This window comes from Triturus cristatus, chromosome 6, assembly GCF_964204655.1.
Source record: "Triturus cristatus chromosome 6, aTriCri1.1, whole genome shotgun sequence".
Classification (NCBI taxonomy): Eukaryota; Metazoa; Chordata; class Amphibia; order Caudata; family Salamandridae; genus Triturus; species Triturus cristatus.
Genome location: NC_140589.1, coordinates 673,454,131 through 673,474,004, shown reverse-complemented (window position 1 = coordinate 673,474,004; position 19,874 = coordinate 673,454,131). Strand labels below are relative to the sequence as shown.

The 19,874-nt window shown below is 45.7% G+C and overlaps 1 protein-coding gene across 3 annotated transcripts in view; it reads right to left on the bottom strand.

Moving 5' to 3' along the window:
* RNGTT (RNA guanylyltransferase and 5'-phosphatase) overlaps positions 1-19,874 on the bottom strand; it is a 1,651,651-nt gene that overhangs the window by 825,482 nt on the left and 806,295 nt on the right. For all 3 annotated transcript variants that reach the window (XM_085611178.1, XM_085611177.1, XM_085611179.1), the window contains exon 11: positions 4,997-5,161. In XM_085611178.1, coding sequence (XP_085467304.1) covers positions 4,997-5,161 — 165 coding nt within the window. The remainder of the gene's footprint in view (positions 1-4,996; positions 5,162-19,874) is intronic.

Genomic DNA, 19,874 nt, shown 5'->3' with positions numbered 1-19,874 from the left:
TGACCTGGGGGATTGGCCTGCAGTGGTTGCCCTGCTGCTGAAGGAGAGGAGAAAGACTGCTGAGAAACTTTGCTTCAACTTGTGCTGTTTAAGGTCTCCAAGGGCTTGTGCTGAGCTTGTCCCCTGAACGAAGTCCCAGGACCAGTGGACTTCACACCCTTTGAGAACCGCCGTTCTCCCTGCCAAGCTGACGCCGAGAAGCAGTGTGCGCCATCCAAACTCGGCGCGTACTGTCGCAAGCCTGTGCCCCTGACCGGCCCGAGCACCGTGACTAAGGCCCCCGAGCCGTAGCTCGCAACGCAAAGGAAGGACTTCGTGACACCTGATTTGCCCCTCTGTGTCGTGCCGCTCTGTGTGCCCCCTACCCGTGCTGAGGGCAGGCTGTGGTTCGTAGAGTGACCGGTACGCAGCTCCCCTTCGGAGCATGCTGCCAGCTTCGCAGTGTGCTGAGAACAGAGGCGCTGTCCTCAAAGGTCCGGCTCTAATGCCGCAACTAAGAGCCAGCGCATCGTACGTCTGCACCGTCCCCCTGAGCACCGCGACTGAGGCCCCCTTCGAGCCGTAGCTCGCACCGCGATTGAGAGGACCGTGCGCTGCACGCACGCGCTGAGGATTATTGTGGCGTCCCTGACGAACTTCAACAAAGACTAAGGTACTGTGCCCCCTTCGCACCGCAAGGTGCGCGTGTCACCCGGAGTGTCTGCCGAACGCTCGTGAGCCGCTCACAAGCCTCTTACTGCCGCACGCACCGGCCAACGCGCACGAAGCGCACAGAACACCTGAATTGAACTGAAACCGAGAACGCTTTGAACAAACAGTATTGTGGGCCCGTGTTACACGTTATTGGGTCTTGTGATTAAGTCTGCTTATATAAAGAAGTCTATTTTTGGTACACCCAGTGTGGAGTCCATTTGTGGGGGCAACATTGAATTGATGTATGTGATCACAACTGTTTAACCATTACGCCTACGATAACGCCTTGTCTGCTCGCGCCAAGCTACCTAGAGGGTGAGCAGGGGTTATTAAAGGAGTGTAACCCCTTACCCTGACTGGAAGAAAGGTTCCCTGCTTGGCATTAGTACCCACTGGTGCCAACTAGAGAATCTGGATTCTAACACTGTTGTATCCAGACCACACCTAATGGTGAACCTTTCTGCATCCCCCCCATCCCTCACTGCTTGGGAGAGAATGGCCCGGGCTTCCTCCAAGACCTGTGGCTGCACTTGCACAATGGTTTCCCATGAGGTATCCAAGAAATGGCCCAAGAGGCATGTAGTGTTCACTGAGTGGAATGCTAGGCTGGCGGAAGAAAACATCTTTTGCCCAAGTGCGTCCAGACTTTTGGATTCTCTGTCCAGGGAAGCGGATTGGGACCCAGCAATGGGATGTTGGGGCTTGGACCACCAAGCTCTCAGGGGTAGGATGTTGGCTGAGGAACCCTGGATCTCCTGGGGCATAGCGATGGGGTGCTATTATCCTGCTGAGAGGAGACCCTGTGCTAGGCTTGGGCCACGTGCCTGAAAGACCATCTGTCAGTACGCCATTTAAGGACAAAAGGGGTTCAGATGAAGAAGAACCACGCTGAAACACTTCAGTCAAGTGATTAGTCTTGATCTATACCAAGGGCAGCTCCAGGCCAAGGACCTCTGCTGTCCTCTTTACCACCATAGCAGAAGAAGCTCCCTCCTCCGTAGCCACAGTAGGTGAAGAAAGCATACCAGTATCTGGAGATGTTTCCAGGTCAGTGGCCTCTGCAAGCTGTACATACCAGCCCAATTCTTCACTTTGAGTGCCCAACCACTGTTCTATAGGGTCCAGTGACCACTCCCACTCATCTCCTATGCCTGAAACCTCCTAAAAATGTTCAGGTAATGACCTAGAGCCCCTGGGCTTCATCTGTGCCGCATTCTGCGTCGATTGATACCGATCCAACTCCCAGTTGTCAGGAATCAGAATGGGTCTGGCGCCGGCAACGCCAGGAGCATTGAGTTCGAGACCAGTGCGGGAGAAGGTCACGTTGGCGCCACCAGCACTGATCCAGGTCCAGGATCGGATCCGGAGGCATCAGTGTGGAACCTGATGGGGCCTCTACCGACCCTGGGGGCCGGCCCGCTCAAACACTCGGCATGGCCTCGTAAACTCTTATTTGAGCGGGGGTCACTCCAGCTCCCAGAAATGGGGGGAGCTGAGGATTAGGACCCTGTAACGGCTCTGCAGAACTATGCCTGGAACATCAATGTTCCCACTCGTCTCGTCAACAGATAGCAGACGAGGTGAAGTCGAAATCCATTTGAACTTATTCTTCTTGTGCCTCTTCCCCTAGTGCCTCGAGGACCTCGAGTGTGAAGAACAGGATTCGGGCTCCTGGAGCCGTCCCGGACCTTCTCTTCCTCGATCGGGACCTCCGAGGAGTCACGCTAGATAGAGTTGACTGCTGGGCCGCAAGTAGCTTCAGGACTGCTCCCTTAAAGCCTTTGGTGCTCTGGCCCGGCAGTCTGAGCATGACTGAGTTGCGGTCACGCTCGAGACACCATAAGCATACGACGTGAGGGGCGGTAACTGACATATTGTGGCGGCAGACCCCACACGGCTTAAACCCTACCTTTCTAGGGTTCATCCACATCAAAACATTTGATAAAGTCTGTCAAAAAGAGAGTGAGTGGTAGCTCTTCTATGGATCAGCGTTAACTAGTGCGGTAAGAAAAGAACTGATGTCCGCGCTCCTGGGTGGTGCCTTTATAGGCAACCTTGATATTATATCCTGTGCTCACGACGCCACGCGGAGCAATCGGATGGCGCGCAGGTATACTGTTCATGTAAAAGCTTCCGGATCCACTCTGATGCCTGGGAAATTAAAAGATAATTAATCTGCAGCTAGAAGTCTCTGTCAGATCACTATATTGTAGCATTTAAAGTTCTTAATATATTATTGGCCAAACAACCGATGGTGAGAAGCACATTGAAAAGACAGCGCAGATCCAGTCTCTTTCCTACTATTACTAGGTTCTGGGCTAAAATAATTATGTAGAACCACTCTTTAAGAAATGATGCAGGCACTTCAGGTCTATGACTGTTTCTTCTGTCTTGCTCATTGCTGGAATGAGGAAATTAACCAGAAATGTGCTAATTGCTGGAAAGAGGAAATTAACAAGAAATATCCACAGGAAAGTCACAATAATCCTGATTCTTACTGAATCCAATGAGTCTTGTTCATAGATTGTTTTTCACTCCTTAATACAAATAATTAAGCAAGCAAGGTAAATACAGCTGACAATAGTAAGAGGTAAGACCACACAAAATAGTACTCATAGATTGACTAAAGATGCACTGACCAGATAGCGTTATCAGCTAGTATTGAAGGCACTTCTATACAAGTGGAATGGAAGGAGGATTTGATAGGAAATTCTCTCTCTACTCTCAATTGTTATTTCTTTGATATCAGAGGATTTTGGAAAGTTTAAGTGTACAGAAGTGGTACCATACTTCTGTTGATTTTTGGGGTACCAAGGATGAAGAAATTGATGCCCAAATAATGACAAGTGACTTGTATTATAGAATGTTCTATTGGGAACCATTGCATGACGGGAAGTCTTTTAGTGCCAGCACAATGCTGAGAAAGCACAAAACCTGAAAGAACCGTCCTTCAGAAGTACAAAAACGCTATCCAAATGTCATATGATTATTTGACATCTTATACTTTGAAATAAATTGCCCCTAGACGATTATAAATATCAATGTGCAAGTAAGATGGTCTAACAAACTAATGCCTTATCTAGTTTTCGCTCAATAAATATTAACAGAGACGTACAGCTATTATATGCACAACTCTATTTTACCATAAATGAACATTTGCGGTCCTGTTGGAAAAACAGAAGATTTAAGTCAAAGAAAGAAGACGATATAGGATTGTAACGGTTAGCTATCCTAATTCCTGCATTGGTTTTTATTTGGAAACATTTGCTTGAAGTGAAACTTTTGGCCCTCAGTCTACATTTGTGAACTCCTCATCAACAAATGACTAGCTTTGCATTAGAAAGCCTAATTGCTGCAAAGGATTATGACTAGAATGTTGAAAACAAGGCACGGGTTAAAGGTTGGACAAATAAATACCGTCATTAGCGTACGTATAAAGCAGTCTGGCATTTTTTGAAAAGTCACGTTTTATCCTTTTCTGTCATTAAAGATGAAGCTAATAATAATTGAAATTTGTATTTGTTTATTCATTATAAATTTGTTCGGTGTGTGAGATGGTCGATTGGGTACTGCTATCATCTCCGTTGCTTGCCAGGAAATTTGGATAGTTTCTTTATTAATAATAACCTGATACCTTTATTCAAAATTAAATCTGTTTATCTTGTTTACAAGATAGAATCCTCTACTGTCCAGTTTATGCCATTTGAAAAGTTTGTTTATGTGAGCCAATGTTGGGCAATCCAAATAAAAATATAATGAATGAGGCATGGCCAAATCTGGTGCACGAGCAATCTATAGTTATCTTAGTTCAAAAAAACGAATTGGTTCCAGTAAGGTCAGGAGAATGTTCAACGTTTCTTATTGGCTTTGGTGACTTATTTTCTCAAATGCACCCAATATTTGCAGACAACTGTAGGATGTATAGCAAACTGTAATTTACAGATTTTCTTTTCATACATGTTCCAGATCTATTTTACTGAGTTTTCCCATTTAATTTCATTGTCATTCTAAAGTATTTTTAACCTTTGTAAATACTACCAAGTGTGCTGTGTTTTTCTATATTTTAAGAATAAAAACAGGCTGTATTTACATCACAATATAGAAAACATGTAAACAGATGTAACCTGACAAAAAATATTCCAGAACCAAATGTAGCGATTGTTTCTGCAGGAACTAAGACTCAGTGGCACACATGGTTTACTACTGATTTAAATGGTTGTGTAACATGTAACACTTATGACAAACATTTATCTAAGAAGATTAATCATTTTAAAATACATCTAATTAACATAAAATACAGTACCTTTCTTGCATTCTGGATGTCAAAAAATGGTTTATTTCGAACACTGAAGGGTTCCTGTGTTTTGTCGATGTGTCCAGTTTTCATTTTTTCATGCCTTGGCATTATAAGTTCCTTTTCAATGCATGACAATCGTACATTAAAATCACATTCTCCAACCGGTTGTCCCTGCATGGTAAAATACAATTTAGCATATGAACTCCCATAAAATTGTGAAACAAAACGAAGACTAATACACTCACTTTTCAAAAAATGCATATATATGTAAGTGTTTTTTTCTCCAGAATTTAAAACTTTAAAATACTTGGAAGGGAGGAAAGATGTTAACTTTCACGCTGCATTTTTAGTATTAAAATGTATACATTGTGGACACTTGCAAAGGAAGTGATAATCCATAGCTTCATCTCAGGCAAAAGTTGATTGTATGTGATAGAGCATAGACGTTTTCTTTCATCTATCTCTATGAATTCACCCTGAGAAAAATGATTTGCGACATTAATTTACAAAAATTATAAAGTGTGCTAGGTTACCAAGTTTAAGAAAAAACACACTAGTGAAGTTTGATTCAATCTAACTGATGTATATTTTTTTAATTTAATGCATAGTATTTATTAGAGAGAGAGAATGTGTGTGAGTGTTTGCGCGTGAAAGAGAAAGAAATGTACTTTTTCTTGATATAAAGAAGGCACTGACTGGACAATAATTTATTGAGTGTTGTTGCGTTCCAGCAAATGGAGATTACTAGCCCAAACCCACCGCCCCAGAGCAGACCTTGTACTGCTCTACTTCTCTACCCTGAGAGAGTCAACTGCTGCAATGGGGTACTTGGTTCCTAGTCAGGGGAGCATTTTGGACCAATTATTTGCGAAGGACTCGCATCCATCACAACCAAAATGGCATATCTTATATGCAGATTATAATACAGGGGTCTCTGACCTTTTCTGTAATAAGAGCTACTTACGTTCAGTGAAAATCACCCCAAGCTACTATTATTATCAGAGTTGGTTTAGGGACCACATAAGACAAGAGTACATTAGTGGTCACCATATATAACATTACCAGCAGAAATCACCTCTGTGCATCATGCACGATTGCCAAAAGTAATGTACGAAATACTTAGTCAGTGTAAAATGCCTCTGCATGGACAATATATCAAAGACATAGTGCCAATGCCCCTGGCACCAATTTAGTCATATCAATAGTATGTCTTCCCCACAGTGGCGTGCGTCCATTGGGGGCATTGGGGCATTGCCCCACTAAGCTGGAACAGCCCCAACGCCCCCAATGGACGCAAACTCCTGCAAGGGCATTTACGTTCCAATCCAGCCTGAAAGTCCTTTTCAGTTTCACTGAGTGCACGTCGCAGTCTGTGGGTGTGTGTGGGGGCGGGGCTGCCGCTGACGTGGAAATAGCGGCGCGCAGCAGTCCAGCAGACAGCAGTGCGCAATGCGCATGTCAAGTTTTGGGCTCTATTCTGGAATCCTGGCCCGAACATGCGCACACGTGTGTGTGTGGCACTTAGAAACTTTGACTACTACAGTGGTGACTGGGACCCGAGGGTGCGTCTCATAACGCAGCCCCCCGGGTCTCATTATGGGCAGGGACTAACCCTGCTCTTAAGCCAATCCTGGCGCTGCTGGCACAGTGGCGCTGGTAATGCAGCGCCAGGGTTGGCTGAGTCTATTCACCGCGGTCCGCGCAGCGCACGCAGTGCAGCAGTCGAGTGAGTCATGGTGCGCCGTACGTATGGTATGGCCAATCACACTGCGGCAATGTGAAGCCATGCAGTAGTGATTGGCCATTTCAGTCTCTCTCTACACTGTCGGCGCACCACATCACCGCGCCAATGCCTGCTGCCTGCCACACGACACACACGAGACGACACACACGAGGTGCGAGGAGTCACGGTCAGAGAGAGTCACGAGTCGGAGCGAGCACGACGAGCAGACGAGACACAGTGCAGCAGCCAGCAGCGAGTTTTGACTCTAGTATGTATCACTCACTATAATGTGGAGGCTTAAGCTTTTGTATTTTGTAATGTGTACACTGTACAGTACACCGTCACCGAGCCCTTGGACTGAGGCCCAGTCCCTTACACATAAGAACCCCTCTCTCTCCTCACTTGCACTTACCCAGCACTCTAGCCAGCCGGCGGTCCATGCTCTGGCCTAAAAATGCTTTCTTCATACACCGGACTGCCCCAGCCCCTCCCGTCACAGCACGAAGATCCCTCCTTGCACCCAGGTTCGACTGTACAGTTCCAAGACAATTCCCCTCCTCACCCCGGCCCCCACCTCCACTCTTCAACTTATTCTCAATTAGGATCCAGGAATGTGCTCTTAAAAGTGCAGTCCACACCCTAGCAAAATAACAGCACCCTCGGTGAGCCCAGGCCAGGCAGGGCCAGTCCCTGCTCTGAGGTGCCTCCGGTAGGAGGTATCGACCAACTCATAGGCACGAGGGCTCCCATTTGGGGTATTTTTGCTTCATTCTGTTATCTTACACACTAGTCCCAATTTAAATTGAAAAAATACACACAAAAGTAGTTATCTACAAGTGTTTCTATCCTCCAAAATACCTCTACAGAAAAATCTGACACTATCTTTTTCGGGCTGAAAATGCAATTTTTTTAAATGATTAGTTACTTTCCATCCTAAATATCAGAGATTCCTTTCCATTTCTATACCCTTTCGTCATTTTGACAGAATGAAATAAATCTGACTAACATAAAACCCTGCCCCCGGGCTCCGGGACAAGAGAACGGGGGTGTACGACTGCGACTCACCCTTTGGGGCAGACCTAGGGCAGATGGAGGGGTGGATGAGGCCCCCTTCCCGCCTCCAGTGGAGGTCGGACAGGGGCCTGTGTGTGTGCCACAAGGCTTATTAGGGAGAAGTGCGCTGCTAGCGTGGAGGAGTACAGACGGCACAGCGAGAGAGCATAACATCACACAACACACACTAAGTAGTATAACAGAAAGCTAATAAAATACGAGGAATGCTCCCAATCCTGCTGTCAAGTACGAAGCGAGGGGATGCGCCCAAGAGAAGGGGAGAGCAAACAGAGACAGATGGAGGGAAAGGGGCGCAGAAAAAGACGTGGGAGGAATAGTGTAATGAACCGCAAGGGGGAGAGAAGAGAACGGGGGAGACAGGAAGTGAAAACAATAGTGACAACAGAGAAAAAGGGGACAACGGAGTAGAGATAAAAAAGGATGTAGAAAGGAATGGTGAAGCGGGGGGGCAAAAGAAGAGACAGGAGAGAAACAAGCGTATGAAGTGCAAAGGTGAGAGACTACAAGACACAGAGGGGTGAGATGGGGTAGGACAAGGTCAATAAGATGAAGAGGAAGAGGAAGGAAGAAAGCAATTACGAGGGAGTAGAATGAGGAGCACGCGAGAGGAAGAGAGAAGAGATGCGAAGAGAGGGAAATGTTGTTATAGATGTAAATGCAGAGATGAGAGGAAGTGTGAATGAGCGAGGAAGGAAAGGGGCAAGGAATAAAATAAATAGAGAAGGTGGGGAGACAAGAAAATGGAAATACGATGGAACGGAGGGAAACTGGAAAGGAAGGGAGTAAGAAAATAAGGCAAGAAAGGAGAAGGGCAGAGAGAAGCAAACAAAGATCAGAGGAAGGGCTCAAAGAAAGTAAAGTAAAAAGTGGACAGGGGGAGCTTGATGGCGAGAAAGCTGGAAATTTGCTTGAAAATGCACAATTTTTCCACTCTTTTTTCAAAATTTTCTCGGGGGGAGAACCCCCCGGAACCCCCCTTAGGTTGTTCGGGCTCGCTCGCTACGCTCGCTCGCTATGCTGAAGTATGACAAACATTTTACGCCCACCACTTTCAAATGTCACCGTCCGCCACTGGTTCCCCACCACTGCATGATTAATCAACTTTAATATATTTTGTAAATTCAAAAATTTTTCTACAAACATGAGCTTATGAATTCTGAAAATATACACACTTTAGTTTTGAATACAGAGCTTTCAATTTAGTATTTTATTCACTCAACTAAGCAAACGTTTCTAATTTAGTAGGCAGGGCTGCAAACAGGAGAGCCACTTCCAGGTCCGTAGACAGCTACCAGTAGCTCACAAGCTCCTCGTTGGAAGAACTTGGTAAAAATATAACGTCCCAATAACATTGTTGACCATGTAAAAAGTAGGTAAGCTGTGTAGCTGTGGGTATGCAAGTCGTACCTGGTGATATTAAAATCATGTAGGAATAAGGAGAGGCAAAGTTCTGAGAATATGCAGAGTCTAGTTGAGCGTCTGCAGATTAAGCCTGGGAGTGTGTCAATGACGGCTGAGATTAGTACAGAGGAAGACTGAATGTAGGCAGAGCGTGGCTAAGGATGTGCAACGTGTGAGCAAGGACATGAAGGAAGTGTTGTGCCTGAAAGTAGGTATGATAGCCTCCGATGTCGGTGTACAGAGACTAGCCGAGTGTGGGCAGAGCTATTAGAATTGCAAGGTATATGTTGCTTGAGAGCAGTGTATGCTGTAGCTACGCAGAAACTTTGTTGAAGTGAATACAAATGATGCAAAGGATAGCTAAAGGAGTGCACCATAAGACTGAGTATGTGAAGAGACAGTGTGTGTACACATACACACACACACACACACATATATATATATTTATATAAATACACACACACACACACGTGCATATCTACATATACATTCAAACACAGAGTAATTATGGCTTAGGGTGAGCAAGACATTCCTTACAAACAGTGTCATAGTCAGTGTTCCTATAGCAGTATTATAATACGAGAAACTCCTTCATGATGTGGGGCTTGTACAACTAAAGGCATCCATGGTCTCACCCCACCAAAGCACTGATAACATTGCATTTCTCAAAATATGCCACTGCTGAGAGTTTTGCATTCATAATATTCTACAGTATATATATATTAATGCTTATGAGAGACCTGTGCTGATGGGCAGGGGGAGTTGGGGGTTTCGATTAGTTAAGGGGACTATTAGGGCCAGGCATGTCACTAGGGAAGATTCTACTAGAGCGCTGTTTGAATTACTGCAATGGGTACTACCAATGATTTAAAATGTATTTCATGGAACATGCGGGGAATGCACTCAATGTGGAGGCACAGGTGGGAGAGGCTTCACAGCGACGATGGCGTGGCCAAGTGTGTTATACTTCTTATTCAGCATTCGCACGAGGAGTGCTAATTTGGGTGCGGGCGGGGGTGCCCTTTCACTGCACAAACCAAATCATAGACTCAGACGGCCGACAGGGAAGCTAGATTGTCGGGATGTAGTCCTGGGCAACATTTACGCTCCTAACACAGAACAGCCTGCCTTTTCCTCACAGCTGTCCGGGAGATTGGCGCCCTTTCTCACAGGATCAGTACTGATTGGGGGAGATTTTAATTGCGTTTCTGACGTGGTCCTAGATCGCTCACATCCCCCGCTTCCTAACGCACCTACTCATAAAATAGCGGAATCAAGGCGCAATTGGCAGGACCGATGGGGTCTAGTAGATACCTGGAGGGCTCAACATCAAGAGGACCGGGACTATTCTTTTTTCTCTGCTTTGCATGATTTACACGTTCGACTTGATGCGTTTTTGTGTTCTCCGGACATGCATACTGGAGTGTGGAGTAGTGAATATCTCACAAGAACATTATCAGATCATAATCCCATTTTGATTCGAATGCAGTGGGCTCACACGTGGGCTGGATACCTACATGGCGTCTGCGCCCTGAAGCCTTGGAAGACCAAGTCTTTCGTGAAACAGTGAGCGCAGACATAATTTAATACTTTTAAGATAACGATGGCATGGCGTCATCTTTTTTAGTGCAGTGGGATGCCTTTAAAACGGTCATTAGAGGTCGCTGCATCTCAGGGGTAGTGGGGGTGCGCAAAGTGAGGTACAGGAAGCAAACCAACACTTGTGGGAGGCAGAGTGGGATCGCCCTGGGAGACCAGATAAACAAGGGGAACTATTGGAAGCGAAGGAGACGGTAGCGACACAAGTAGAGTGATTACGCTGTTTCGATTATAAAACATACACTACGCGCGCCCATGCGGATAGACAAATCTGGGGCACTTTTGGCGTGGTGGGCCAGCCCGAATCAAAGAGGCTCAAAGATTCTGGAGCTCAGAGATCAGCATGGCTTGGCTTGTTGCACTCAACAGGGTATAATTGAGGCATTTCTTGAATATTATACAGACTTGTCTAAATGTAAATCCAGGGACATCTTAAGGATTTTGGGGGCCCTGGGCCAAACATATTTTGGGGGCCCCTGTTCAGAACAACTTTGAATTTATGTTCCAATTTGAGCCCCTGCTTCCCACGCAGTTTCCGCTTCCTAAGCTGTGTTAGTAACCCAGTTTTCATCATAGGCATTAGCCTATATATTCCCGATGCAAACAGATGCGCGCAGCTGACAGTGGTAGGATTTAGTGTTTCCTGCCATGCTACGATGTTTTTAATACTTTTTAAATTGTATATGTGTGGCTTAATTACTCTGTGCTTTTTAACAATTTCTCCTACCTACGCGCACTTGCACTTTACTTGATTCTGCTTGCCTACACCTCCTTAGCTGCTTCGATTCACTTCTTGCTTTTCCTCCAGTCCTGGTCCGCCTCGGCTGATACGCCGATTGTGCGGAGGGCTGGGGCTACTATCAGGCTCCACACTACTGCCCACTCAGTTTCCACTTCCTCAGCTGCGTTAGCGATCCAGTTTGCATCATTGGTATTGGCCTATATATTCCCGATGCAAACGGACGCGCGCAGCGGGCGCGCCGAATGCGCACCAAAGGCAAGCCCGTCTATGCCTGGAGGCGTTCCGGAGGCATCCAGTGCCGGCCATGCTGCCCAGTTCCCCTCCGGTGACTTTCTTCCACTATATTACAATAGGGAAAAACTGCTTAGCCTTAGGCGGCTACCATTATGTCAATGTACAGCGGCTGATCCGCGCTTGGAGGTAGACTTTTGATGCAATAAGTGCAACTTGTCTCTCCTCCAGCCCAGGAAACTCGCACCCAAGGTCCTCCCACGCAACAATAAGTGTAAAAACAATAAGAAAACAGAGGTCTTAAAGGCCACCCTTTAAATTGTCGCTCTATGCAAAAGCATGAACCACACATTTATTGCCTACTTTTAGACGAACAGCCTGATCTTTTATTTCTCACTGAGACCTGGCTGTCTGAAGCCTCCAACCCTACTATCACCTCGGCCATCCCTACGGGTTATAAAATCCTTAGGAGGGACCGGCCGATTGGGAAGGGTGTGGTGTCACCATAATTTACAATAAACAACTAGACTGCTCTCCCATCCTGATGGAAAACATCGAGGGCGCAGAGTCCTTAGGCTTCCACTGTACCTTATCCCCCCCATCATAGCTTAGCTGGTTTTCTGATTTGCAGACCTCCCAGTGCCATTGGAAATTTTATTAGTACGCTTAATACAGCCACCACCTTCCTAGCCTTAAAATACAACAACTGCCTTATTCTGGGAGATTTCAATATACACATGGACAATGGAAAAGACCCTCAAACAATTTCCTTGTTGGAGACTCTGCAGGCCTGCAACATGTTTCCATCTATTTCTTCGGCCACCCATGAGAAGGGCCAAACCCTAGATCAAATCTTTCACAACTTTGACATATCAGTAAGCCTACCTCTTCCCATTATCTGTTCTGACCACCTCCTATTAAAATTCGTCATTCCCAACTCTGCCACAGCCCCTCGGGTTAACGCAGGGCAGAGGGTCCCTAATTACAGGACGTTCCATAAAATATCCATCCCGATGTTCGCAGACGCCCTCAGTCATTCCTCACCGGAGCTGTCTGGCTGCCCCGACTCGGACGCCCTCTCAATAGATTCATGGCTCCGAACCAACATTGATGCAGCGGTACTGGTTGTTTCGCGCTCCTCAAAGAGTTTGGCCCCACCAGCTCCATGATTTAACGATTCCCACAGATCCAGAAAAACAAATTGTAGAAAAATGGAACGGAAATGGCGTAAATCCTATCTACCAGAGGACAGGAAGGTGTATAAAGATAACTTAAAAGCTAATTACATTCTCGTGAAGGCAGCCAAGAAAAACTTCTTTCAAACCAAGATAAAAAATGCCCAAAATAAGAGTAAGGAAATCTTTAGCATAGTCAAATCCTTTACCGCCCCGAAAGTCGGCACAAAGGAAGGGTCATGCAAGAAAGAATGGTCTAAGCAAATAGCTCAAATCTTCCACAAAAAGATGTCCGTGATCCAACAAGCCTTCACTAACATCTCAGAGGAAGAACTGACCTTCTACCTTAGTTCTAATAGCAAATTTCACCTCTTGGGTCCTCCATCTTTACTACCTTTCCCTGAGTTTCAGCTTGAAGAGTCACTGACCCTTCTCCAAAGCATTAAGTCTGGCTCTCCTACCGTCCCATGTCCAGCGAATATCCTGAACCTATTAGCTCCCACCATAAACCCCATGGTAAACCAGCTCTTTAATGCTTCCCTCTCCTCAGACAACATGCTGAAATTATGGAAGAATGCTAAGATTCTTCCACTGATAAAAAAAGGGGAACGCCAAACCGAAGGACCCTGCCAACTACAGGCCAATCTCTCTTCTTCCTGCCCTCTCCAAAGTATTAGAGAATCATGTAAACAAGGCCCTCCAAAAACACATTGAAAATGGGAAGCTCCTTCATGAGTCCCAATCCGGTTTTAGGGCTAACTACAGTACGGAATCATCTCTGCTGGAAGTGACTGAATTTCTCAAGGGTAAGCTGGACCAGGGAGGCAAGGACGTATTGATACTGCTCGATCTGTCGGCTGCCTTCGATACAGTCCCACATGAGAGGCTCCTGGAGAGACTTGCTAACATCGGCCTGGGGGGACAGCCTGAACATGGATGTCATCCTTCTTGGCAAATAGATCTCAGGACATCTGGCTCCCCCCTTTCTCATCCCCAGTTCCGGCCATGTATGTAGGTGTCCCTCAGGGCTCCATTCTCAGTCCTACCCTTTTTATTATATATCTATCCCCCTCGCATTTCTGGTAGAGGAAGAGGGTACCAAAATTGTTTCCTATGCTGATGACACTCAGCTGATTTTTACGTGTGAAAAAGGAACCGACTTTGACGGGGCAATGATTAGGTCTTGCCTCACAAAGGTTTTGTAACTGGCTTAAGATCTATCAGCTGAAGTGCAATCCGGACAAAACTGAAGTTGATTTCTTTGGTAATCCAGAAACACCTGACAGGAGCACTTGGTGGCCAAAAGATCTGCTGCCCCCACCCGCGGAAAAGGAGAAAGTCAAAAACTTACGAATTGTCATGGACAAGACACTCTCCATGCGCTTTCAAATCCAAAATCTAACTGGCGCTTGCTTTGGCATACTCTGGATGCTAAAAAGATTCCTGCCACTGTTACCGCTTGAGAGCAGAAAGATTGCGGTGCAGGCTCTGGTGACATCAAAGCTTGACTATGTCAACAGTTTGTACTAAGGTCTACCCAAATCCCCTATCCAGCGCCTACAAGTAGTACAAAACGCGTTGGCCAGACCCATCCTGAGACCTAAACCCAGATCTAGTATCGACTTCAAAGCGATGACCATCTTCTTTAAAGCTTTCCACAGCTTAGAAGCCGGCTACCTAATTAAGCGAGTTAATCGCTACACAACAGCTAGACCCCTAAGATCTTCCAATGCCAACCTGGCCATCGTGCCTAAAATATGCCCTGCCCGCACTTGAGGCAGATCCCTCTGCTTTCTAGGCGCAAAATTGTGGAATAGCCTCTCTGAGACTAACCACAGACCTACTCTCTTTTAGGAAGAACATTTACACACGTTTTCCACCCGCTGTCACGTACCAGGACACTCTAGTCTGAGTAGCTGCGCTCTTTGATAAATACACTATTTCATTTCATTAGGTCCCTGACAGTGCAAAGGAACACTCGTTCAAATTCTAAGGGCCTTTTATGCCGCCGGTGCGTCATGTTTTGTGACGCACCGGCAGCGTAAAAAAATGTGCCATGTTGCGCCCTATTTATAAAGTGACGCATCTAGGCAGATGCGTCACTTTGTAAACCCCTGCCCCACATTATACCTGCGCTAGGTATAATGTATGCAGGGTGGGTGTTGCCCCGCAAAAAGCTTCGTAGAAGTGGCGCATTGAAATCAATGAGAACTCAGTGCGCCACTTCTAGGACTCCATTGTGTCAATATCTTACACCTGCCTCACAGCAGGTGTAAGACTGATGCAGGGCCTTTCACATGGGGCTTGACCCATGTGAAAGGACACATTACTGGAGCTGCGTCTATTTTCAGACACACCCCAGCAATGCATCACTTGTGCGCCTACAAATACGTCAGAAATACTGCTGTATCTGTAACTCCTTGCGACATGATGCGTCATACAGTAAATATGATGCATCCATCATGTCGCAAGGAGGACGCGCTAAGAAGTGACGCATCCCTGTTTTCACACAGCGATGCATTACTTCTCATAAATAAGGCCCTAAATGGGTTTACATTTAATACTCAGGGATAGTTATGTGTGTTTTCAATATTGTAACACAGCAGCAGCTCACCAGTATTACTGCAAATAATCTCTGTGACGCCCTTGTTTTGATCTTAAAGAAAATTATTTTATGTATATTCCATGAAATATAAACACAACATTTCTCTGCAAAATGGCTGTACTAGACTCTCACACATCGGGTACATAAAAATAAATTAAAGGAAAATAGTATTTAACACAATTTGTTTAAGAAATATTCAAGGTCATTGGGGCAAAACTCTGGAGAACAGAGTTGACTCTGTCAGGGGGCCCCCTGAAAGGCTGGGGCCCTGGGCCAGAGCCCACTTTGCCCATGCATTAAAACGTCTCTGTGTAAATCGGCCCTGACGGAGAACGAGTTGACCAGGTTTACGCATGCAGTTAGACTACCGCATTTAGACAAAGAGCAGGCGGATGCACTGGGCGGGATATTGAGCTTAGAGAGGTGAAAGGGGCTATTAAGCAAATGGCAAGGAACAAGACACCAGGGACTGATGGGCTTCCGATAGAATTCTACCTCACCTATACTGAATATATTCTATAATGAAGCGAAGCGAATGGGCCAACTCCCCACAACAACACGGGAGGCCGTAATCATCCGTCTTCATGAACCCGGGAAGCCACCTTGGGAAAGGTCGGCATATCCCTCACTATCCACATTTAATATGGATTATAAGATCTTGAGCCGTGTTTTAGCCACCCGTCTCCTTCCCTATAAGTCGACTTTAGTGCATAAGGATCAATCCGGGTTCACCCCGACCAGAAACACGGCTATTAATGTTCGACGTCTGTTGCAGATATTGGAGGTCGATTCCTATTCGAAGGACATGGCCACTATCTTTGCAGTCGACATCGAAAAAGCCTTTGATAGCCTTAAATGGCCCCACTTGTTCCACGTAATGTGTAAATTTGGACTTGGGGATACATTTATAAAATGGACGACCTTATTATATACACACTCCACCGCAAGGGTTAAAACGGGTGGATTGATATCTGACATCTGTGATGTCACCCGGGGCATGAGACAGGGCTGTCCACTGTCCCCCCTCTTGTTTGCTTTGGCCGAGGAAACCCTAGCGGCCAAGGCCAGGATAGGGCAGCATTACCAGGGCCTATACGTGCGTGGGCAGGTTCACCATATTGCCCTGTATGCAGATGATTTGCTGATGTTTCTGGCGAATCCGAGGAAAGCGCTCGAAGGGGCGAAGGAATTGCTCCATGACCTTGACATGGTGGCAGGACTTCGAGTGAATTGGACGAAGTCCTGCTTATTCCCAACTGTGGGGGGATAGGGTAGGCCCACAGGACACAGCCGGGGTGAAATGGGAATATAGATGCCTGATGTATTTAGGCACGAGGATATATCATGCACAGAGTGACTTGTTGGAGGGTAACATCGGTAGAGCAATCAGACAACTGAAGGGTAGTTTTGATTTTTGGGGGACGCTCCCACTATCAGTGGCTGGTTGGGTGTCCTTACTTAAAATTGTGGCCCTCCCAAGACTTTTGTATTACTTTGGGACACTGCCGATTTGGGTCCCGGCGCGATTTTTTAAACAACTCAAGACTATGATTACGGGTTTCTTGTGGGGTGTGGTAGACGGCGAGTAGTGTTGACTGTTATGGGGCGTTCCAGATCAGCGGGGGGGAAGGGGTGGGCAGTACCTGATTTCGAAGCCTATTATTTAGCAGCACAATTGCAATGGCTCACACAAAACATAGCAGATCGGATACGAGGGACTGAAGAAAAGAATGACAGAGCCCCAGGACTGAAAGTACTTTCTCAAATTGTGCCGAACCTCCCTGTCCCCATCAATGCCCTTCCAGGGGACCTCAAAACAGCACGACAGTGTTGGAAAAGGACCTTGAAAAGGGCAAGGATTGCAGTTTCCTATGCACCAGACATTCCATTATCCATGTGTGCGGTGTTACTTCATGGAAGTATTGGGAGGGGGCTGGCTAGTTGGACAGTTAAAGGTCTGTCTACTATCGGAGATTTGTATGAAGATGGCACGATGCTTCCTTTTAATGATTTACAGGAGCGATTTGGCCTGCTGGGGTGGGGGTGGGGGGGACTTTTAATTGCATGCGGCGCTTACTGCGGCTACTCGTAAACACTGGAGGGAGGGCCTCGTACAACCGAAAACAACACTGGGGTGTGAATACATAGCAACGGCAGCAGGAACATTTAAGGCGGTCACATGTCTGTATAGCCGTATGACGCAGGCGATGCCGATACCCTTGACTGGGCTGTGACACAAATGGGAGGTAGATGCGGGGGCGGAGATCCCGGACAAGGCATGGGCTGATATTGTGGACCGGGTGTGGAAGAACGCTAGGAATACCCGCTTTCAGTTAGTACACTTTTACATAATGCACAGAGCTTACCTCACCCCAGCAAAAATTAATAAATACTTTGATACTAGCTCAGACGCATGTCCACGCTGCTGCGAAGAGGGAGCGGACTTCTGTCACATGTTCTGGGGGTGCCTGCAAATAACTAGTTCTTGGAGAGGAGTAGTGACTTTACTAAACAAAATTACTGACCGGGACTTGGAACCGACTACAGGGCCATGTATGTTATATTGGTTTCGCCACAAGGCTAAACACAAGATCACTAGCAAATTCTTAGACATGGGGTTCTTGTTAGCTAAACGGGAAATCACTATGCATTGGAAATAACAGAGAGGCCCCCCCATAGCCAGATGGAAGAAAGAATTTGTCACATGGCTGGAATGTGACGGAATAGCTCGGATGCAACTGGCGAAAAGAGCGGGAACTGAGAGGGCACTAGACGCGGCCAAAGCATGGGAAACATTAGTAGTGCTCCTAAAGATCCAAGACAGTGACAGTGATGAAGATCCTGTGGGTGACGTTCCTGGAGAGGAGGATTAGCTACAATCAGCTAGAGTCGGTACTGATAAGGAGACCATAGAAACGATAAGCAACATGACTCTACATTCGTTGTGGATTACCCATTGGATTGTTCCCTTTGATGTACTAGTGAAGTTCCAACACAACGGATTCACACTGCAGTATATTAGGTGAGCTGAGAGTGACATGCCTGGAGGGAGGGAAGGGTGGGGGTAGTTATAGGGGGTTAGAATAGAGCTAAGCATTGAAATATGACTGAAACGAGTGCTGGGCGATTGCACCACAATGTCAGATGTGTTCTCTTTACCTTTTTGTATTCATTTTAGAGGGCAGGAGGGAGGGACAATATTATGCACAGAAAGCTTACCATAATTGTGTCTTGCATGATTTTATCATTGCTTTCCCTTTTGTATATTGCTACTCAAGAAGCCTTGAACATTATGTGTAGGCATGTGAACATCAATTAAGTTTGTTTACAAAAGAAAATGAGAGACCTGTGCTGGTGAAGACCACAGAAAATGTGTTATTTCGAAAGCAAAATGAAATTTGTGGTCTACAACTAGGACACGTTAGGAAAGATCGTTTATACCCGGAACATTTTAATAAAAAAATGAATGAGCCGTAGAAAAGCAAATGGAACTTAAGTGTAGAATATGATTTCGTTTCTAGGATTAAACATACAAACATTCACAGTGGGGTCAGTCATTAAAACTAATCCCTAAATTTATACCAAAAAATGCAGAACTAACTTTACTCTGAGTATTACATAGTAGAATAACAACATAATTAGAGAGAAACGCTACACTATGGAAGAATGCCAACGAGAACATATAGTTGTTTTTTGAGGTGCTAATGTTCAGATAGCTTCAAGGTGCAGCTGTAACAAACAAAAGACACAAGAGGGAAGACACAATGGATGTGCGTGACTCATGAGGTATAGCAGCAAACCATGCACTATTCCTAATAGCTAAGGTGCAAAGAGCACAATTCCTTGTGAATGAGAAATATATCATCATTTTGATAGCTCCTCGTGATTGTAAAAGCAAAATTCATATATCAAGCATTGCATGGGTTTAGTAACACACTGCAATTGTTCATGTTTGCAATATTCCTGGATTTTTTGTATTAAGAATATGTAATGCTTCATGTGGCAGCGAATAACATTTCAAAAAGGAGGAAATAACACTACACCTAAATGAATGCGCCCTTGAGAAAACATGTCTACGGTACAACATCAAGCCTTAATTGCAGCAATAATTAAACATTGAAAGAATCAATAGTTGCATTATAGCAACAGAATAAAAAATGTGAGCAATAAATAATCCAAGCCCGTAGAGATGTGCGCTGCCCAAAACGTGCTTTTGACAACTAATAGGCAGTGCTCAGTACTCCTTCTGTGCTGATCCCGGAAACCCATGAACTAAAACAGATATTAAGTGAGTACAGAAACTACTAATCTTAAATAGCGATATATTCCACAAT